This window comes from Myxine glutinosa, chromosome 4 (genome assembly GCF_964187855.1).
Source record: "Myxine glutinosa chromosome 4, kmMyxGlut1.1, whole genome shotgun sequence".
Classification (NCBI taxonomy): domain Eukaryota; kingdom Metazoa; phylum Chordata; class Myxini; order Myxiniformes; family Myxinidae; genus Myxine; species Myxine glutinosa.
In genome coordinates this window covers 216,414,145-216,437,607 of record NC_136264.1, presented here as the reverse complement: position 1 = coordinate 216,437,607, position 23,463 = coordinate 216,414,145, and the positions used below count along the sequence as shown (strand labels likewise).

Genomic DNA, 23,463 nt, shown 5'->3' with positions numbered 1-23,463 from the left:
AAGTTTTGACTTTTTCGACATATTTCAACATACTTATATTTGATCTTCATCTATCTATAATTCCAGTAATCTCTGTATGTGTGTTTGTTTGTTTGTTTGTTTGTTTGTCTGTGACCGCTGTTTCTCGACAACCACGGGTCCGATATACTTTAAACTTGCCAGGTATATTGCTGGGGACCCGAGGATGTGCCTTTTCAAGGTTTCATATTAATCGGACAATTACTTACCGAGCTATGTCCAAAAAACGATTCAACCAATCAGAGAGCAGCGAGCTATCACGTGTGCCGAACGTGGCGAACACACTCTGCCTCGGACGGCACATTTGAGAGCGTATTCATTTATTTCACGTTGGCAAACTATGTTGGCGTTAAACTATGTTTTAAAACTAATTAAAACTACTATCTATAATTCCACGGGTCCGATAAAAAACACCGTACTCGCAAGCCGTTCGCTTTGGACCAAACCATTTCATGTAAATAGAGGGGGGGGGGGATTGTCACCGTACTCGCAAGCCGTTCGCTTTGGACCAAACCATTTCATGTAAATAGAGGGGGGGGGATATAATTTTATATATATATATAGTACGGGCATGCCCTAGTCTATCTATAATGCCAGTAATCTCTGTGTGTCTGTCTGTGACCGCTGTTTCTCGACAACCACGGGTCCGATATACTTGAAACTTGCCAGGTATATTGCTGGGGACCCGAGGATGTGCCTTTTCAAGGTTTCATATTAATCGGACAAGTAGTTACCGAGCTATGTCCAAAAAACGATTCAACCAATCAGAGAGCAGCGAGCTATCACGTGTGCCGAACGTGCCGAACAGACTCTGCCTCGGACGGCACATTTGAGAGCGTATTCATTTATTTCACGTTGGCAAACTATGTTGGCGTTAAACTATGTTTTAAAACTAATTAAAACTAATTTGCGATTCTTTCGCTTTCCTGCGCGTTTGTGCACGCTATGGCGATTTCTTTACCAAACTCCGCAAGCCGTTCGCTTTGGACCAAACCATTTCATGTAAATAGAGGGGGGGGGGGGGATTGTCACCGTACTCGCAAGCCGTTCGCTTTGGACCAAACCATTTCATGTAAATAGAGGGGGGGGGGGGGGGGGATTGTCACCGTACTCGCAAGCCGTTCGCTTTGGACCAAACCATTTCATGTAAATAGAGGGGGGGGGATATAATTTTAGATATATATATAGTACGGGCATGCCCTAGTCTATCTATAATTCCAGTAATCTCTGTGTGTCTGTATGCGACCGCTGTTTCTCGACAACTACCGGTCCGATATACTTGAAACTTGCCAGGTATATTGCTGGGGACCCGAGGATGTGCCTTTTCAAGGTTTGAAATTAATCGGACAAGTGGTTCCCAAGGTATGGTCACCGTACTCGCAAGCCGTTCGCTTTGGCTTTGCGAATGGACCAAACCATTTCATGTAAATAGAGGGGGGGGGGGGGGTTCTGTGGTCGTTACTGCCACGTGGTTTCAAAGTTTTTTTTTGTTGTTGTTGTTTGCACGCATGTTTTTTTGCACGCACGTACGGGCAAGCACGTACGGGCAAGCACGTACGTGCGGGCACGCCCTAGTTTCAACAATATTGATAGATAAAGGTGATATAATATAACAAATATCATGAAACATTTACATTTTGTAGTCCATTGTATAATTTAAATAAACATAAATGCAAATTTCGCATGTGGAAAAAGTAAGTACACCCCTACAAATATCACTACTTCAAATAGCTAAAATTAGAATCAGGTGCACCAGCTCAGGTGCAAATGATTAGAACATCGTTAGAGAGGATCTTGGAGGAACCTGTCTTATTTAAACCTCAGACATTTAGTTTGGTTTGCTATTTGTTGTTGAAGTGTGTGGCGTCACCATGCCTAGATCAAAAGAGCTAACTGAGGCCTTCAGAAAGAAGGTTATAGATGCCTACGAGTCTGGGAAGGGATTTTAAAAGATCTCCAAACAATTTGAAATCAATCATTTGACTGTCCGGAAGATCATCTACAAGTGGAGAAGATTCCAAGCAACTGCCAACTTGTTCAGGCCAGGCCACCCCAGCAAGTTCAGCCCGAGAGCAGACCGCAAGATGCTGAAAGAAGTCTCTAAGAACCCCAGATTGTCATCACGGGACCTACAGGTAGCTCTTGTCACTGTTGATGTCAAAGTGCACGAGTCTACCATTAGAAAGAGGCTGCACAAATTTGATCTACATGGGAGGTGTGCCAGGAGGAAACCTTTGCTGTCCAGAAAGAACATCAGGGCAAGACTAAAGATGGCCAATGAACACCTAGGCAAAGACCAGCACTCCTGGAACAATGTGCTCTGGACAGATGAGTCAAAGGTAGAGCTATTTGGCCACAGCACCAGAAGACATGTTTGGTGAAAACCAAAGACAGCATTTGACCACAAGAACCTGATACCAACTGTAAAGCATGGTGGTGGAAATATTATGGTTTGGGGCAGCTTTGCTGCATCAAGGCCTGGGCAGCTCACCATCATATAATCCACTATGAATTCTTCATTGTACCAGAGGGTGCTTGAGGATAATGTGAGGCCATCTGTCGCAAAGTTGAAGCTCAACCGAAGGTGGACCTTGCAACATGACAATGACCCTAAACATACCAGTAAATCCATCAAGGAATGGCTGAAAAGAAAGAAATGGAGGGTTCTGGAATGGCGAAGTCAAAGCCCGGATCCAAATCCCATCGAGATGTTGTGGGGGGGTTTGAAACGAGCTGTGCATGCAAGAAACCCCTCAAACATCGCACAGCTGAAAGAATTCTGCATGGAGGAGTGGGAAAAATTTCCCCCAGTCGGTCAGAGACTGGTAGACAGTTATAAGAAACGCCTACTTGAGGTTGTTTCTGCCAAAGGGGGCAATACCACCTATTGGAGCCAAGGGTGTACTTACTTTTTCCACATGCGAAATTTGCATTTATGTTTATTTAAATTATACAATGGACTACAAAATGTAGTTGTTTCATGATATTTGTTATATTATATCACCTTTATCTTTCAATATTGTTGAAATGAAGATCAAATAGCTGTATGTTGAAATATGTTGAAAAAGTCAAAACTTTACATGGGGTGTACTTACTTTTTCACGTGACTGTATATACACACACATGTCGATTTTTTGGCAACAAATGTATTATTGTCCGATCAAATGGCGCACCAATCTTTCATCCACACAGTGGCCATAGCGTAGCTGTAGCGGTAACATCCTCAGAGCAAGTCTCTCACTGTGAGCGAGAAAACCAGCAGGAGTCATCCTCTTCCTCCAATGCTCACATTTTTTACTTTCCACTGAGCGAAATTACAACTATGAATCACTGAAACATATTCTTGCTACTTGGTGCAAAAAAAACAAAAAAAACATTTGATTCCGCCTGTGTGAGGCTTGCCATGATGACATGGTAAAAGTCATCCGGATCATGGGAGGCCTTGCGCTCAAAATCTTATATGAGTGTCCTTAATGATTACAGTACATGTGAAAGTAAAAGATGAAGAAGGTAAGTTTTCATTTTATTTCAGCAACACTATAATTATCACAAAAATGGGCTCGATCTCCATCATAGACATAGATCGGGATCGAGTAAAACTGAGAAAAGTGAAGATAAGCCCGACTTTCCAACCACAAAAATAACTCGAGGAAATACAACTTTCGAAAAGAAAAAAAATAATCCTTTTTTGCAACTTCATAGCCAATGGGGCTCCCTCCCCTCCACCCCTACCCCTACCCACGTTAAAAAAAAAATCTGGTTGTGCCCTTAGTTAATGGGGCTCCCTTCACCACACTCCCACCCATTCCCTCTTTGAAAAAATGTGGTTGTACCTTGAGCCAATGTGGTTCCCCTCCCTTCCACCCACTCCCATCCACCCCCATCTATGAAAAAAAACTGGTCGTGCCCCTGGTTGTATCATCAACTAGTCCTCAACTGTTGATTTATCCTGATGCAAAAAGGAAATGTTGAGACAAATAATGATGGGCATGGCATATACAGACATATCCGTAGTGAGTGAAGGGGGGGATAAAAATAGATAATTATACATGTGCCAAGTAAATACTTTAAACATAAAAGAGAAATCTGGAGGAGAATAAAATACAGTACAAATTAAAAATACAAAAAAATTCCATTAATTTGGGGGGGGGGGGGGGGGGGGTGGAAAACCCGAGCATATTTGGGTGTGTGACCACTTGAGGTAGATTCAGATCGAGCTGTATCAAAGAAAAGTGAAGAAATGTAAATTTTGCAAAGCTCAGGTTTGTATCTATGAATTTTGTACAGCATCTATCTATAATAATAAAAGGGTGTGTGTGTGTGTATGTGTGTGTGTATGTGTGTGATTTGTCATTATCTTTTGGTGGAAAATCCACTATACTGTTTCTCATATATTTATATGTTTATTCTTTGTTGATGTGATTTTAATGTGTTTGTTAAACTACATTTATATGATATTTTATGTTTGTTCAACTACATTTCAAAGCATGAAAACCACAAACAATATAATTAATTGTACAGTAACGGCTAGATGTTACAAGTTAAAAGAAACTAAAGAATTAATTACATGTAAAACCTCAAATATAGTTTACCTATTGACCTGTAGCAAATGTGCAATGCAATATGTTGGTGCATTGATGGGTTGACTGACTGCCTGGATGCAACTGAGGTTGTGGATCTACTGATGTACCATCTATTGATGTGGATCCATGATCGAGGTTGTGGATCCGCCGTTTGGAGAGGTTCTGGGCTGAAAGGATCGAAACCTCGAGGAAGAACGGTGCCCAGCTGATGATCCATGCAGTCGGGAAACTAGTCAATTGCTTACAGGTTAACGTTCTTGCTTTAGGTGGAGAAACTATGTTTGAGATTTGCAATTTAAATAAAGTTGAATATGGGATGTTGTGAAATTAACATCATTTACAACAATCCTTTAAATTATTTATATTTAAGTTTAGGAACAACCGATACTGTACAATTAATTAAGTGTGTGTGTGTGTGTGTGTGTGTGTGTGTGTGTGTGTGTGTTTGTGTGTGAATAAAAGAGAGAGATAGAATTGTGAGGAACAGAAATGAAAAAACGAGATGTGTGTGTGTGTGTGTGTGTGTGTGTGTGTGTGTGTGTGTGTGTGTGTGTGTGTGTGTGTGTGTGTGTGTGTGTGTGTGTGTGTGTGTAGGTGTGTGTGCTGCCTCCATAACTACAAAACCACCTCTCAGTCCCTGCTGCTAAAAAGCATCCCCAGAGCATGATGTTGCCACCACCATGCTTCACGGTAGGGATGGTGTGATATGGGTGATGAGCTGTGCTCAGTTTCCGCCAGACATAGCTCTTTGCATTCAGGCCAAGGAGTTCAATTTTGGTCTCGTCGGACCACAGAATCTTTTGCCTTATGTTCTGAGTCTTTCACGTTCCCTTTTGAAAACTCCAGGCATGCTGTCATGTACCTTTTTCTCAGGAGTGGCTTCCGTCTGGCCAATCTCCCATAAAGCCTACATTTGTGAAATGCTGCAGAGACTGTTGTGCTTCTGGCAGGTTCTCCAATCTCAGACAAATAACTGTGTAATTCTGTCAGAGTGTTCATTGGGTTCTTGCTCACCTCCCTGACCAAGTAGTCCATGAGCCAGGTACGAAGTCGGTACCATCTGAGGGCACCTCAAAAAACCTATTGTTTATTGATGGTACATATGAGGACATAACAAAAATGCATAGTGGACATTCCAAACTCACAGCTCAAGTTTTCCACAGCGATTTTAATATTTTGATGAAAATGTGGCAAAAATGGACATTTCTGACACATGGAAGTTGTTACAATATTGCTTATGGCGACCAAATAAAATAATCAATAATGAATGTTGCTTTTTTGTGTGTGTGGTTGTGTGTGGATGTGATAAAACATGTATATTTGTTAAATAAATATTTTTGGAACTTATTTTGTGTCCATTAATTGCATTATCATTTCATATAAACGCAGTATTATTTGTGCAAAAAGTGAAAATTTGATATGTGTGCAATTTCTACTGGATATTAACAAATACAATTTACTTTACTTACAGGCAAGACATGCGATATCAATTTTTGTATTTAAGGGTTTTCAGCTGATATTTTGTTCGTGCTGTGATGATCTACAACAGTTTTTGGTATGACCATATTTGTTATAAACTATAAACTTATAAAATATTTATGTGCTTTAAATTTTAATTTTTAAATGCATAAGCAAAAATATTTAAGATATAATTAAGTCTAATATATACTTTTACAGATATCAGATGAAGAAAATTTATTTAAGGTTTGAAATGTAGATTATATCAAACAAAATGAACGATTCTGAACGTTTCTTTATATATCATTTCAGGTGTGTGACTGAGTTCAGAATGTGAACATCAAAACATTATGGAGTCACCTAGGAAGAAGCGCAAACAATCTTCAATCGAAAGAACCTGCATTATTTGTTCCAAACAATCATCTGAATCTAATGTTACCAAGCCTAGAGATGCAGAATCCCTTAACGTACTGTTGAATGCAGCCAAAATACAAAACTTTGCTCCTATCAATGACCTCGAGGAACATGAATATGACGAACGCTTGTGTAATGAAATCGTCATCCAAATTACGACACTGATGTTATTCGCCTCATGGCCGCTACGCGACCCTTTCTCGGTTCCTATATATATCAGCGCGGACAGGCGATGTAGATCCATCACCACGATGTAACCCTAGCGATGTACCTCTAGAGCTTCTCTGGGCTTCCCTTAGAAAGGTAACGTGTCTGCAATATGTATCAAAGCTTTTATAGTCATACAGCCTGTCCGCACCTGTATTCACCTGTATGTATTATTAATACCATGTTTATTGGTTTCTCTCTAGATGATGTTGAGAACGAATTACGATTAAACCTACTTTGGGGTTGCTGTTGAATCTTGATTTTCACAACACTTAATCGTAATTCCTCTCCTGACATCGCTCCTGCACTGCTCGCCTCGGAGAAGAATGCCCAGCGGAGGACCCGTCGAGCTAGCTCCAGCAACGGAGCTCCGACTACTCTCGCTGCCGGCCTGCCTCGAAAGACGGGACGTCGCAAGCTTTTTGCGGGACCGCGTCGACAAAAAGCGACCTGCTCTCATGAGACCCGAACGCCAGAGCAGGCGTGACGGACTCCGGCTCGATGCCTGGAGCACGATGCTCGTTTGCTTTTGCACGCGGTTGAGACCGCGTCAGAACGACGGACCCGCTTGGAGCCGCCGGCCTACCCGTCCGATCGCAGCTCGGAAGCACTAACGGCTCCGTCCGAGGGATTCATCCTAGATATGCGTGCCTCGGCCCGAGTTGAGATTCCTACGCGAGTGATCACGTCTTCCATGTCGGCTATGCCTCCACACGGACGGCACACTCCGACCACTCGCTACTCAGTGGCCCATCTACTCCGAGTCACATCTCTCTCTCACGACCGGCTCCACTCCGACCACTCGCCTACTCTGTGGCCCATCTCCTCCGCGCGAACGCGCGCTGCTCGTCGGAATCACGCCGTGCCTCTCACGACCGGCTCCACTCCGACCACTCGCTACTCTGTGGCCCATCTCCTCCGCGCGAACGCGCGCTGCTCGTCGGAAGCACGCCGTGCCTCTCACGACCGGCTCACCCCGACCACTCGATACTCGGTGGAACCACCTCCTCCACGCGAATCGACGTGCACTGCTCCCATCGCGTGCTACTACTCTGGGAGGCCCGCGATCCCATCCTGATTCCGATCACCTCCTACACGTGGCACCCTTCGCGTGGCACCGCACCGTCGCTGGAAGGAATCACTACAAATGCACGACGCGCCAGTTGCGCGCGCCGCCTCTTCACTGGATGGACCCCTTTGCATGCGGTTCCTCTCGCGGGCACTCTGTGAGGCCGGCGATTCTGATCGCGGCTGTCGCAATCCCACCTGCATGTAGCAGCTACTCCCCGAGGCCGGCGAACTCCGCTGCCCGGAATCGCCTCCTTGGAGGCTCGCTTGGCGCCATGCGACGAGCACTCGGTGAGGCCGGCGATTCTTATCGCGGCCGTCGCAATCCCACCTGCGATAGCAGCTGCTCCCCCGAGGCCGGCGACTCCGCTGCCCGGATTCGCCTCAATGGAGGCTCGCTTGGCACCATGCGACGACTCGTCGCAGCACGGATGAGTTTCTATGGACGTCGAGCGGGACCTTCATAGCCTTTCACGACACACGGGCATATGCTTCTAATGGTTGATCGTATACCTGCCTACCATGTGTATTCTATAAGTGATCGTTCTTCTTCGTCCTTTGTTTTACTTGATCAAACGGCGTATGCGTTAACCACCTGCGACCATTGTAAAAATGCTGTGCATGGAATGTATGTGGACCGAATGCTTTCATTCTTTTTTTTACACCCCGCGTTTCACCCAATTATTTAATTCGATAAGCTGTTGTTGCGTTTATGTAGTGTTGGTGTAGAGCAGGCTTGTCGGACTGAAAGGCCTCCTCTTCATCCTTCATGCTCGATGCACCTCATATGAGATGCTACTTCAGGGCGTTGTATGTGATCGCTCCTTAGACCCGACAGCCAGGCAGGCGGGGCGCTGCTTCGGGTCGTGCGGTCTGTCGCTGCCGGGCGTGCTCGCCCCTCGGCTCGGCGGGCTCGCCCGCTCTGGATCAACGGGCCGAGACGCGGCTTTCGGTTTCCCTCGTACGCGGTGCGCCCTAGATGATGCTTTCGCCGCCGGCCGGGTTCGTGTGCCGTGTGCCGATCTCGGGCTCGCTCGGGTGCTGCTGCGCGCGAGACGTTGGATTTCGGTGTGCTGCTTTGCTCCGTCTGGGGATGCCGCTCGGCTGGAGCTCGCCGTCAAACCCGCCCGACCTACTTGATGACGTCATCGACTGTATCACGCGTACGCTTTACAGCATCTTAGACGCGTTCGCTTCGCGGCGTCATTTGCGTAATGGCGTGCTTCCCGCGGTCTCATCGGGGATTCGTTACCTTTCTATGTACTAATTGTCCTTTACGTAACGACGTGTACAACGTACCGTGGCGCTCCCTCAGGGTCACCGCGGTGGGAGTACACGGTGACCTCGTGACATTGAGCGTCGCGCCCGACTCCCTCGTCGCCTGCGCATGTAACGAGGACACCGTACTGCGTGCTCGTCCTTGACTCTGGGCACGTTGTTATCGGACAGAGCTCTTGCCTCGTCTGATTCCGTTTCCCTATGCCCCAGTCTGACTGTGACCCAGACTGTGAAGGTCGTCTGTCTTCGGTATGCAGCGCACTGCAGCCACCTCTTTAACTGATGTTTTGTCTACCTCGTTATTCTTGCGGTTTGTGGATAGTATGTCCTAGGGATATGACCATGTTGCTAATCTGCCGCGCTCCCGTGAGGTCGCGCTGGTCTCACTGGGTACACCGTGACCCATGGCCCCTGCGACCTTTTGTTTTCTCGACATGGCCCATCCCTGTGATCGGGCCACCTCGACTCTTGTGGGGACCCGGGAGGTTCTTGTTGCTCGCCCGGGTGGCGACTCCCTCCTCGCCCCTTGTGGGTTAGTTATGCGATGCGCCAATTGATTATGAAAATATTTTGTGATAATCTTTTATTGATTTTAAATATACAATTAATCAATCAAATAGAGTACACCTCTCCCTCCCCATGCAGCCTCAATGAGCGGACATCGGTCGGACATCCGGGATGGCCAATCCATCCGGGTCATCTGGCGTGACAATCATGGCAATCAATCATAACGATCCGGGACGACGCTGGGACAAACATGGTTTGTCCAGCCGGAACTCTCTCGGTCTGCCGATCTTCTCCGATCCGCGTGACAATCATGACAATCAATCATAACGATCCGGGACGACGCTGGGACAAACATGGTTTGTCCAGCCGGGACTCTCTCGGTCTGCCGATCTTCTCCGATCCTCCCCGCGCGGTGCAGATGGACAAGCTTGCCATATGCATCCCGGCGGTCCTGCGCGCTTCGCTGGAGAGGCGCGTTTCGACCGTTTGTGCGTCGTCGGCCATGCCGGTCGTCCAGGCAGCCTTCAGAGGCCGCTCGTGACTCGTGCGATCGCTGCCAACGGTAGATTCGCGTGCCGCTACATGCGCTTGTACTGCGTATGTACCCTTGGGAGCCACGGGTACAGACCTACTGTAATGGTCTTCTTACTTACTGTTATGGATTACACATCTGCCACACCGACATCTGCCTGTAATGCGTTGCTTTGCGTCGTATGGCCAGTCGCTCTTCGTCATGGCACACCTTATGCAATGAGTTGCGAATCTCAAAGGTACACCTTACCCATCTAGCTACTGAGCCGTTTCTCACTGTTCACCGAGGTACCCTTATCTACTCAGACTACCCCACAGGAAGACTACTACGACCCACGGGCTCAACGTCTTCTCCCTGGGATGACCACTGCTTGCTCGGTCCGATATCTTTGACTGGGACTTCCTCCAGATGTAACACATCGCCATGTCATGTGACCAGATCCTCTGCCAAACCAGATCATCGCCATGTCATGTTCTGATTGGTATACGTTTGAGGGGACATACATACATACATACATACATACAGATGGACCAGCACTGTTCTTGACGGCATTGCCCAATGGGCTACGCCATAAACATTAAAGTACCATACATAATAATTGTTTTCTATTCGATTGCAGAGGAAGATGTATACATACAATTCATCCATCATCTCTAATTATCATGAGGGCTATATCTATAGCTGGAGATTGATTGCTAACCGGGCTAACTGGCTGAAATGCAGTAACCCTGCCATCGGGATTGATGGCCCCTTGGACGTTCGACCGGCAGTGACATCTTTCCAATGTATTTCGTTCTTTGCATTCCTATGTGTTCCTCTGTATGTGTCTGCTGTTCTTCACCGCCGAGTTTGGATCTAAGCGCGGGGAGAATGTAATGAAATCGTCATCCAAATTACGACACTGATGTTATTCGCCTCATGGCCGCTACGCGACCCTTTCTCGGTTCCTATATATATCAGCGCGGACAGGCGATGTAGATCCATCACCACGATGTAACCCTAGCGATGTACCTCTAGAGCTTCTCTGGGCTTCCCTTAGAAAGGTAACGTGTCTGCAATATGTATCAAAGCTTTTATAGTCATACAGCCTGTCCGCACCTGTATTCACCTGTATGTATTATTAATACCATGTTTATTGGTTTCTCTCTAGATGATGTTGAGAACGAATTACGATTAAACCTACTTTGGGGTTGCTGTTGAATCTTGATTTTCACAACAGCTTGTTTTACCAAAGAGACTGTCCAGCCAGTTTCACACATAAGAAAACACTCGCAAAGTTTGTCGAAACACCGGAATCAGAATGTTCCAGTGAAACAAGAAGATCTTCTCGAAGCACACCTACCACATCACGTGTTTTAGAGGCAGTTTGCATCTTTTGTGAAAAGAAAAGCAAGTATGCTTCAGGCTCTAACACGAAAGAGGTCCTCCTGCAGTCTCGAGAGATGCGTACAGATGATAAAGTAGGAAATGCAGCTCTTACAAAGCTGGATGATCGTATCCTCGCAATTACATCTAGGGAGTTGATTGCTGCTAAGGCTCATTACCACAAGTCTTGCTACCGTAACTATACCAGAGATGAGAAATAAACACCTCCAAATACAAACTCAACTGACGACGACGAAGTGGCTTATAAGGCAGCCGAACATGAATCCTACCTACACCTACACCTCTTCATGTACATCAGAGAGACATTGTTTGTGGAGCCAACAGTGGTGAAAATGACAGTTCTGACTGAGAAATTCGTGAACCATATGCAATCATTTGGTTGCAATAATGTGAAATTACAAACCAAAAAACACATACGACGAAAACTAGAATGTGAATTTGGCAAATCACTTCATTTTGTCACCAACAACAGTGGTAAGCTTTTAGTGTATCCAGATAGTCTTTCCTTGGAGAAGGTAGTGGTTGAACTGACGAAGATTGAAGATCGACTGGAGCGTTTAAAGCATGTAGATGATATGGGAAATGTTGTGAAACTGTCAGCGACCCACATAAGAGGACAAATCAAGAAGCTCAAAACAAAACCGTGGCCTCCGCATCCTGATGAACTGAACTCTGAGTACAGTACTTTGCCAGATGCTTTACAAACCTTCTTGAATTTGCTTCTACTTGGTGAAGCAGAGGATGGAACGGAAAAACTGAAACGTGTTGTGCAGGCAATAGGACAAGATTGCCTGTATGTTGTGAGTAGAGGGGCACTTGCGCCCACCAAGCACATTCTACTGCCGTGGGGAGTAAAATCCCTCACAGGCAATGTTGAACTTATTAAGTTGCTCAATCGACTGGGACACAGTATCTCCTATTCCAAGCTTGAAGAGATGGACACTGTATTATGTCTTCAGAAACAAAGGAAGGAAGCAGACCGAGGGGTTGTTCTCCCGTCCACCTCTCATACAGGTATTCCAACAACACTTGCCTTTGACAACATTGACAGACTCGAAGAGATGCTTAGCGGTGGTGGTACCTCTCACAGGGTGAATGGAATTATCATACAGCCTCAAGTCCAGACCGTGAAGCTAATAGAGAGTAAATTTGCCCAATCAAACGAGAAGAAGCGGACCATTACACCCATAGCTCTGGAAGTGCCAGACTACAATGCAGGCAACAGAGAAGGACCACCAGCCATGAAACCTCTGGATATGGATATGCAATCAGCGGTGGAAACAGCGAATTGTAAAAACCTTGTGTGGTCATTGACTCGTCTTTCTGATACCAGAAATCAGTCTATCAGTTCCTGGACTGGCTTCAATTTGACGACGAGAGACGATATATCAGTCAAGAAAGACACCGTAGGATATCTCCCTACAATCAACGCTCCAGCCACACATTTATCAACAGTTCACCAGAAATGCGGGCAAGGGGGTTATAACAAGGAGAGATGCAGAAAATAGGGCAAAATGGAGAAGATTGTCATGGGGACTGCAAGGCTAACCCCCGCTCTAGCAGGGAAAATGGCCTTAAAATGCATGTTGTCACCAGATCTTGCTTCAGGCTGCCAAGATAAAGGATGAACTAAATGTTCAGGAGATAGTCTGTGTCTTCGACCAAGCCTTGTATGCAAAAGCTGTGGAGATCAAATGGAAACACAACCAACTGTTTCAGAAAGTGGTGCTACGAATGGGAACGTTCCATACCTTGTGTAACCTGTTATCAATCATTGGAAAGAGGTTCAGTTCGGCTGGATTGAGGGATCTAGCTGTTGAATCAGGCATAATAGCTGAGGGCTCAATCACATGAGTCCTCAAAGGACGCAACTACAACCGAGGGGTTCGGCTCTGTAAACTTGTGTACGAGGCCTTGCTCAGATTAGCCTGGAAAGGCTTCTATCCATGGTTCGAAGACCACCATGCTGAAGATGTAAAGCACCTGAACGAGACCACCAAAGCCATCAGATCCTTACATGAAGATGTGTCCCACGAAACTCTGGACTCGGTGTTGAGGAATGATTCTGTCTCTCTGGTGCTTTCGCGTTTTACACAGTATCTTGATCATCTACGCAGCAACCAAGGGCAGCTGGCATCCTTCTGGATCTCCTTCATTGACATTGTAGGCGTTCTCCTGGATCTCATCCGAGGCTCACGAGAAGGAATCTGGTCTCTCCACCTGTCTGCAGTCAAGAGAATGATACCGTGGTGCTTTGCATACGATAAGCAGAATTACGCCAGGTATGATTAATAATTAAGCAGTAAATTGGTGATCATGAAATCATATATCAAAATTTCTTCCTCATACGCACCTGCACAATAATATTTTTTTTGCAGGTACTTGTCGCTCTATTACTGTGAAATGACAAGGCTTCCAGAGACGCACCCCGAGGTATACAAACACATGTTAGATGGCGGTTTCTCGGTTCAACTGGGTGACAGTAACCCCTTTGGACGTATTCCGGTTGACCAAACAATCGAAGAGACCATCAATAAAGACACACAAACAGCAGGTAGCAAATTAAGCTAAAACGTTACATTTCTAGCTGAACAAGTGCAGCAAGTGCACAAAATACCTGTAATGAAACAATGTACTTACCAAGGTTTTATATTACAGGTGGCACGAAAGGATTCTCTCTCAACCCTGGTGCAGTAAGTCGGTTCTACATGACAGCAGAGTATCGCAGCTCATGTCTACAACAACTACGTAAGATGACAGATGTTTCCGAGTCCCGTGTTCATCATGATTTGACATCTTCCCGTATTAAGAAAGATGAAGATGCTGTACAGTCTCTTGGAGATATTCTTTGACGCCAACTGGACGAATCTTTTCGAGACAGGCGAAACCGAGCTCATCAGTATCTCAACTGGTGCAGCTGCTCCACCAGATGTTTCTGCTGATTTGGTGTCTGCACAGAAGAAGGGAGAAGAAACGTACCAAAAATTCCAAGAGGATCGAATAGCGAAAGGAGAAAAATTCTATGAGAAGATTCCAAGGTTGAGCTTGAAGACATTTGACAGTATCAAGCAACGGAAAACCAAGAAATCCACAAACAAGGAAGTTGTTCTGAAGAGTGACAATAAGCTGTTCGGTCATATGGTCTTGGTTGCTTCATCAAGAAAGCTCGATATGAAAGAAGTCCTAAAGCATCCTCTAGGTCCTATCCCGTGGTCGTTAGCAAACACTGATGGGACACTGAAAAAGACAAATAAGGCAGCATTGGCAAGAAAGTTGGAAACTATGGCCGCACCTGCTGACCATATAGAAACCACGTCTGCATGTATCATTGACGGAATGACTATTGTACAGAAGATGAAGGGTGATAACCTAACGTTTGAAGACTTAGCGGCTCAGATGCTGGCATCTGTACTGAGAACTGCTGGTACGAGTGAGCGAATTGACTTGGTCTTTGATGTGTACCAACAGATGTCTATCAAAGCAGCTGAGAGGACAATGAGAGGTTCAGAAACAGGAATTCGATTCACCAATATCATCCCAGGTCACAAGATCCAAGAATGGCGACGCCTTCTTTCTTGTGGAGCTAGCAAGTAGAAACTTATAAGTTTCATTGTGAACCAGTGGAAAGAGCCAAAGATGAGGTTGAAAATTGGTGGCAGAATCATGTATGTTACATGCAGTAATCAATGCTTCAAGATCACCTGCGATGAAGTAACAGAGGAAAAGGATCTAAGCACATCCCAGGAGGAGGCTGATACAAGAGTAATCTTCCATGCCAAACATGCTGCACCAGCCATGTCCTCAATCGTCATAGTAGCGGAGGATACTGATATCATACTCTTATGTCTGGCCTTTCAGAAAGACATTGACTGTGCCATATATGTCAAGTGTGGTTCGACAACTCGCACGCGATTTGTCAGCATCAGCAAAGTGTCTGCAGCGCTGGGACAGGATGTATGCGATGGATTACTAGTATAGGCTTACATGCGTTTTCTGGCTGTGACACTGTTAGTGCTTTTAGTGGTCGTGGAAAGCTTGGTGCACTAAAACTGCTAATAAGCAACGACAAGTTCAGGGACGCTTTCACTAAACTGGGATCAGAATGGCAGCTGTCAGATGACGTTTTCAAGGTCTTGGAAGCATTCACATGCCGACTCTATGTCAGTCAGACTGATATCTGTGATGTTAACGAGATGCGGTACGAACTATTCAGGGTGAAAGATGGTAATGTAGAATCTGGTCAGTTACCACCATGCCATGACTGTCTTCATCTTCATGTAGTCAGAGCAAACTACCAAGCTGCTGTGTGGCACCGCTCCTTACAAGCTGAATCCCCAAACACCAAGTCCACTGGACAGCAAAGGTTGGGTATTGAGTGATAATGGAGACCTGATGATAAACTGGATGACAGGAGAGCCAGCACCAAACATCGTATTGGAGTTCCTGTCCTGCAAGTGTAAGAAGTCATGCAAACTGCCCCGTTGTCAGTGTATGGTGAATGGACTGCCTTGTACTCAGGCTTGTACTCTACAAGACTGTGACAATATGAAGGTTGACGAGGATCTCAGCGAGTACCAGCAATCTGACAGCGATAGTGATAGTGACACCCATTAAGTATCTGATAGTAAATATGATGAATTTGTGTGTACATCTATATGTAAGAGAAGGTTTAAAATACACATTGAGTACTTAAGATAAATTCTGAAAGACATGTTGACTGTGAGTTATGAATTATAGGATATTGACGACATTGTACATTCAATTTGTTACTTGTATGGTTATTATGCGCAGAATGATAAGTATGCCTTGCCAATTTTGCTATTAGGCGCACTTCTGTTTTTGGCATGATGGACGTTGAAATATTACAAAATAGTGTTTTAAGTATTAATTTTATCACAGTGATGATTGAATTAATTAAATGTGTTCAAAATACGCTATCTGGTTTATTATCAACATGGACCAATAGGATTGGCTATTGGCCGGTCCTTCTCTAGATCTCTGTTCAGCTACAGCGGCCCTATTAAGAACTGGAAGGTTCACTAAGTCGTAAACATTTGCACTGTTTAAATCTTGATTATATGTATTTTAAAAAAATACTTTTGTAAGAGAAATTTCAGATGTATGCAATAAACAATTGAAAAAATGCTTTCTTTCACTGAACAAATATCACGTTTTTTTCACCTACCCCACCCATATGAATATGGCTCTACTGAGCTTGAGCTGTGAGTTACAAATGTCCATCATGCCGTTTTGAGTTCCAGAAACATCCAGCTATCAGAAAATAGCAAAACTTTGAGGTGCCCTCAGATGGTACCAATTGACCCAAATTAAGGGATCAGCTCACGGACTAAAGGATTTTGCCCAGTTGCTCAGTTTGGTCGGACGACCAGGTCTTGTAAGAGTCTGGGTCGTTCCATATTCTTTCCATTTCCTAATGATGGAGCTCACTGTGCTCATGGGAACTTTCAACACACGATAAATTGTTTTATACCCTTCCCCAGATCTATGCATCCTCACAATTCTATCTCGGAGTTCTATGAACAGTTCCTTAGAACTCCTGGTAGAGTTTCCGCTCTGACATGTACTGTCAACTGTGGGAGCTCATATAGAAAGGTGTGTTTATTTCTCAATCGTGTCCAATCAATTGAATTGGCCACAGATGGACTCCAATGAAGTTGTAGAGAAATCTCAAGGATGATCATAGGAAATTGGATGCACCTGAGCTCAATTTGGAGTGTCTTAGCAAAGGGGTTTAATGCTTATATTATTGAGTCAAGGCATTTCAGCTTTTCATTATTAATGATGTATAAATTTCTAAAAAAGAATTCCACTTTGACATTATGTGTAGATCAATGACAAAAAAAATCTCAATTTAATCTATTTTAAATTCAGGCTGTAACACAACAAAATGTGAAAAATAGGGGCAATACCCATGGGCGCTCACCTGGTAGAATAACACAGTATACTACACTGACTAAAGGTATTGAAACAGTATCACGGCATATAAAGCAAATTTCAATGGTTGCTAGGAGGCAAGGTAGCATGTAAAATTACAGTCGTGGCCAAAAATATTGGCACCCTTGCTCTTTTTTCAAATAACTCACAATTTTCTCTAAAAATAAGTTGAAATTGACAAAAGTAATTAGTCTCCACAATTCTTTATTTCACTGTTAATATTACAGAACCTTTGTTTTTGATTCAGAACTTAATATATCCTTTTAAATCGGGAAAATAAAAAGAAATGGCATTGACAAAATTATTGACACCCTAGACTTAATATTTGGTAGCAAGCACAGCCTTTGGACAAAATAACTGCAGTCAAGCGCTTCCGATGGCCATGAATGAGCTTCCTACACCGCTCTACTGGCAGTTTGTCCCACTCTTCTTGTGCAAACTGTTCCAGTTATCCCAGATTTGAAGGGTGCCGTCTCCCAACTGATGTTTTCAGATCTCCCCACATGTGTTCAATGGGATTTAGATATGGACTCATTGCTGGCAACTTCAGAACAGTCCAATCCAGCGTTTTGTCTTGAACCATTCCTGGATGTTTTTTGATGTGTGTTTGGAGTCATTGTCCTGCTGCAAGATCCATGACCTTCGACAGAGACCAAGGTTTCTGACACTGGGTTGAAAATTGCGCTCCAAAATGCCTTGGTAATCTCCTGATTTCATGATGCCATGCACACATTCAAGGTACCCAGTGCCAGAGGCAGCACAACAACCCCAAAAGATCACTGAACCTCCTCCATGTTTGACTGTAGGGAAGGTGTTCTTTTTTTTGAAGGTTTCATTTTGTTTTCTGTAAACATAGAGATGATGTGCTTTACCAAAAAGCTCTAATTTGGTCTCATCTGTTTACAGGACATTCACCCAGAAGGATTTTGGCTTGTTCAGGTGTGTTTTGCTGTGGGTGTGTTTTCCTCCATAGAAACCCCTTTCATTGAGTTGGCGACGGATGGTGCGAGTGGAAACTGTCGTACCGTGTGTCTGAAGGCCAGCTTGAATCTGTTTGGCAGTTGATTGAGGTGCTTTCTCCACCATTTTGAACAATCCTTTGCTGCAATCTTCGAATAAGTTTTATCTTGCGGCCATGTCCAGGGAGGCTGGCTACAGTGCCATGGGCCTTAAACTTAAACTGCTAACATTGCGTATAGTGGACACAGGAACATAAAGGTCTCTGGAGATGGACTTGTAGCCTTGAGATGCTTGGCTACAATCTTGAGTCTGACCTCCTCAGACAATTCTCTGGTTTTCTTTCTTTTCTCCATGCTCATTGTGGTACACACAGTGACACAAACCAGCAGAATAACTCCTTTTCTCCATTCAAACTGGTTGAATGAGTGATTTTTATATTGCAGGCACCTGCAACTCACTACAGGTGAGTTCAATTCCAAAGAAGGAGAATCACCTGCTTGAAATCTCATTATTTCTAACAACTTCTAAAAGGTGCCGATAATATTGTCCAGGCCATTTTAGGATTTCTGAGTGGAATAAGCTAAGATATAGTAGTTTTTTTTATTTTAGCTTTTTTTGTTTTGTTCCACTGCAAACCAAAAAAATACAAAAGTGGATACCAAAAGATTTTTTAATTTCAACAATTTTCTGGAAAAAATGGTGCATTATTTGAAAAAAGTGCAAGGGTGCTAATATTTTTTGCCACGACTGTATACGAAAGGAATCATAACACTTAAAACTAAACAACAGATATATAATTAAATAATCACTCACGGTCCCGATCAAAAATTTTTTTTTACGCCCGCGAAAAACTGCGATTATGCAGGACACGGCCGTGCAAACCACCCCGCCCCCACTCTGGAACTATGTTCCAGGTGAGCTAAAAAGTCAAGGGGTGTGAATACTGTTATGTTTGTGGGGGGTAGTGATACTGTAGACCAGGTATAATGTATAGATTAGTGTGCTCCGAATGTCGTGAAGAAGAAGAATCATCTTGATTACCTTAAGTAAGGAATTTGCGTCGACCGGACTGTCGTGTAAGCTTGTATATTCGTCCCCATCAGAGGAAATGAATGATCGTTTTAAGGCCATTTTCCCCGCTAGAGCAGGGGTTAGCCTTGCGGGCCCCATGACAATCATGGTTCCCTGTTTGAGGCAATGTTTTTATGGCCGGATGCCCTTCCTGACGCCAACCCTTGGTCACGCTCTTACGTTGCGCAGGGATACGGTGTACCTATTCTAAATCGGGGTACACACCGTGATCATTCATCCCAGCAGGGCCTGTTAATTAGCGAGGGATTATGGGTAAATGAATCCCCTGTATGTAATTGCCTCTGTTATTATTCCTTTATGACATACGCAGCACACACACCTAGTAAGAAATCACACATTTAAACACCCTAATTAAAAGCCAGGACATTGAGCGCTGCCGCTGATAATATTGATTTGGTAAGCTCACATGTCAGGCAGCTATGTGGAGAAACGCCCAAAGAGCAGTGATTGGCAAGGGGTTTTGATTGACGGGAAGGACTAGTAAGAAGGACTTGTTGATTGGTGAAGCACCACAGATGACGTCAGAGCCGAGGGTACAAAATAGTTGGAGCGGTGGACATCTTCCCCTACTCGTTCTGGATGCCAGAGCGGACGATTGTGTGCCGACATCTTCTCGCCCCTTCTGATTTGGACACCATCACAAGCGGCCGTGTTGGGAGATCTTGCTGGTGGTCGTGAGGAGGATGAGCCATGGACTTGGAACCACGGGTTTCCAAGCGGGAACGGCGAGTGGACAGGCGCGGCCCATTCAATTCGCGCGTGAGGCTCGGAGTGAAAAGATGCGCAGTGAAGCCTAACCCGCGCGAACGAGCGCACTTTCCCGCCAAAGACTGAGACGATCTTTGGCGATACCTGGCGAGACACACCAGCCGAGTTGAGCTAATTCCCCACAATAAATCGCACACATTTATTTTCGTTCTTTTTATTTCCCTTTGTTTGTGTGCAGGTCTGTGTGGAGGGTCCCTCAATTTAGGATTTTAGTTTTATTTACCGTGCGTTATTTTGTATTACCGGCATTTCTTTTAATAAAGCTGGCATTCATTTTTGTACAGTAAATCCTGAGTCGGCTCACATTAATTATTACAGGGTGATGACTGCCGGTGGGATCCGTGAAGGTAAGCTCTTCGGCATCCTGCCCCTCCCTTCTCCCCCTCCCTGCCTCCCCTCCCCCCGAAGGCACTGTAGATTATTTTTTTATCGATCAACATCATTTATCTAATGGAACTTCTACGATAGATAGATTTTTTTTTTCCCCATCAATATCATTTATCTGAAGGAACTGATAAAATCCGGTAAGCATGACTTGCAAATATAGAAATGTTTTATTTGCCATTTGAAATTCTGTTATCACTTTGAAAATAAATATGAAAATTATGAAACAAAAGTAAATCCTCAAGCCTGTGAGTTATATTCTTTAACAACTGCGTTGTGATGGTGGTGATTGGTGAGGTGTGAAAGTCAGGAATGCTATTGGCCCCGTCATTTTTGGCTTTACACTAGTTGAACATAAGCATTCTTAATTTCAATGAATCAACAACAACAATAAACATGGCACCCTGAAGAAAATTAATGAAATGCAATATTAAGCCTCATAAAACCTCCACGTATTAAGCAGACTTGCCGTGGGCAATGGAGAGAGAGAGAAAAAAAATACACGGGAAAAAAAAAATTCTTCCAAATAACTAACTAAATACATTTGTTTAAAAAGCCTCACTTTGAAATAACTTCCAAACCACTACGGCATAACTATCATGGGGTTATCAAAGAAAAGAAGACGAAGACAAAAACGAAGAAGAGGTTTGGAGCTGACCTTCTGCTTCTCACGGTAGTCCTCACCCTCAAACTTGTATACGCTGCAATCAGACTCCAAGGTGAAATTCCGAAGGGATGTCTCATCACCAACGCTTGCCAGTCGCTCGTTCATCTCAGCTGTCTGTAAGGAATAATAATAATAATAATAATAATAATGAAAAGTTGGGAAACTTGTTTTTTTTTTCAAATGGATTTGCAAAACATATATTTGCATACAGGAGGTAAAAAACGAGAGCAAGGCAAACATGGAGGAAAGGTAGAATAGTGGAATACCTAGGTGAGTGGGAGGAGAAAAGAAAATCACATAGATGGCTCAAACATTACAAGGAAGAGAATAAACAGAAGACTAAGTCTATATGGGTGATCATGAAGTAAAAAAAAAAAGAGTGACCCGCTTCTCTCCACGCTCCAGCAGGACGTCAATGTCTTCGTCTGTGATTTCGCTCTCACGTGACGCAAAGACGTGTGTGGCACCATGTCGGATCATCTGGAGCATCTCATCCTTGCCTATCTTGTTTGCCTGTTGATCGATGAGCCGACCTGTTTACCGCACAGTAAGAGTAAGTGAGTGAAAAGCACTATAGGTATCGGTGACGGAAGGATCCGGCCGGTACCACCATGTTTACCTTGCTGAATTACGATTGAATCAAGGCGGAGCTTCACCTCTGCTCGTTCTACAATGCGCTCCTCGACGGTGCTTTCCGTAATTAGACGGAAAACCCTCACCAACTTATGCTGCCCAATACGATGGGCCCGGTCCTGCAGCCAGTCAGCGATTCCAGCATCACCAACCAAAAGTATTGAATCGCTGAACATACACAGCAAATTGTAGCCAATCGGCATCAAGTATAGACAAAAAAAAAAAACATTCATCTTCGAGCATCAATGGGCCTACAACACACAATGCGGTACAATATTACAAAATATGGCATTATGCAGCCCCTACCATGGCCTGCAGGTCCACTTGAGGGTTCCAATCGGAGTCGTATAGAATGACAGCATCAGCAGTAGCCAAGTTGATGCCCAAACCTCCTGCTCTCGTACTCAGCATGAACACAAACTTCTTGCTTCTTGGGGCGTTGAAAGTGATGATCGCCGTCTAGTAAACAAATCGACAGAGTCAGGTCAATAAACAGGTCTGATCACCGTCGGTTAACCAATTTCCTCACTACGTCAAGGTTCTCTATTTTAGCAGCGTGGCCCCTCTCATGTGCACCTGTCTGTCCTCATGTCGTGTGTTTCCATCCAGGCGGCAGTAGTCGTAACCACGCCACATGCAGAAGTCCTCAAGGATATCCAACACACGTGTCATTTGACTGAAAATGAGAACTCGTGAACCTGCATGGATACAACGTTAAAGCATCACCTCAGTTGATTGGTCTGCCATTCAGCTTCTGAGCTCATCATCATATATATTCTCCGCCAGTCTGTCCTTCTGTCTGTCAGTCTGGGGAGAGCTTCCACAAAATCAAATTGCCGCCATTTTGTTCGCTTTCATTTTTCATAGTCGCTAAGATGGTTTAAGACTCGGTTGCAGCAAACGGGAAGAAAATCGGATGAAGATTGACGTTTTAAAAAAAATACCAGAGCTCGTTGATTGCTCACGACTGACGTTATTCCAATCACGATTGATTGCTCACGCGACTGCATTGCCAATATGCGTCGGCGTAGTGCCTGCTCCTGACACCGGGTAGATGCCCTCGTTAGCTGTCCTAAAAATAAACAGGTTTGATTTAAATCCCTTCAGTTGTTTTCAAGTGTCACATTTTCACCAGCCATGACAGGTTTCACATCGATCGGTGTAGAGGTTTCAGAGAAGGGTTTTTTAAAAAACATATTGGCTTTCAAGCTAATATGGCTGCCATACCAAAGGGCATATGACATCAAAAATGTACACCCTACATATGTATGGGTAGGGGATCAGGTTTATGAAGTTTCGTATTGATCGGATAAGGTTCGTTTTTCTATCCAATATTGCTGCCAAACCACGTGACCTACGACGTCATCTTTTTCAAACTATATGCAACAATGGTGTTGGATGACATTTGTAAAATTTCACCATGGATATGGTAAGCGGTTTCAGAAATATAATTATTTAATATTTTCCTTCAATCCAATAAGGTTGCCACACTATGTGACCAATGTGGTTATAAATTTAAGATTTCAATACAAATGTGTCATTCATTGATCATA

General features: G+C 44.3%; 1 protein-coding gene across 2 annotated transcripts in view; it reads right to left on the bottom strand.

The window, feature by feature from the left end:
* The window catches only part of LOC137425711 (SWI/SNF-related matrix-associated actin-dependent regulator of chromatin subfamily A member 5), a 186,496-nt gene that overhangs the window by 32,121 nt on the left and 130,912 nt on the right, over positions 1-23,463 (bottom strand). For both annotated transcript variants that reach the window (XM_068114419.2, XM_068114420.2), the window contains exons 12-16: positions 22,487-22,608; positions 22,217-22,369; positions 21,897-22,029; positions 21,662-21,810; positions 21,269-21,391 (exon numbers count right to left, since the gene is read on the bottom strand). In XM_068114419.2, coding sequence (XP_067970520.1) covers positions 21,269-21,391; positions 21,662-21,810; positions 21,897-22,029; positions 22,217-22,369; positions 22,487-22,608 — 680 coding nt within the window. The remainder of the gene's footprint in view (positions 1-21,268; positions 21,392-21,661; positions 21,811-21,896; positions 22,030-22,216; positions 22,370-22,486; positions 22,609-23,463) is intronic.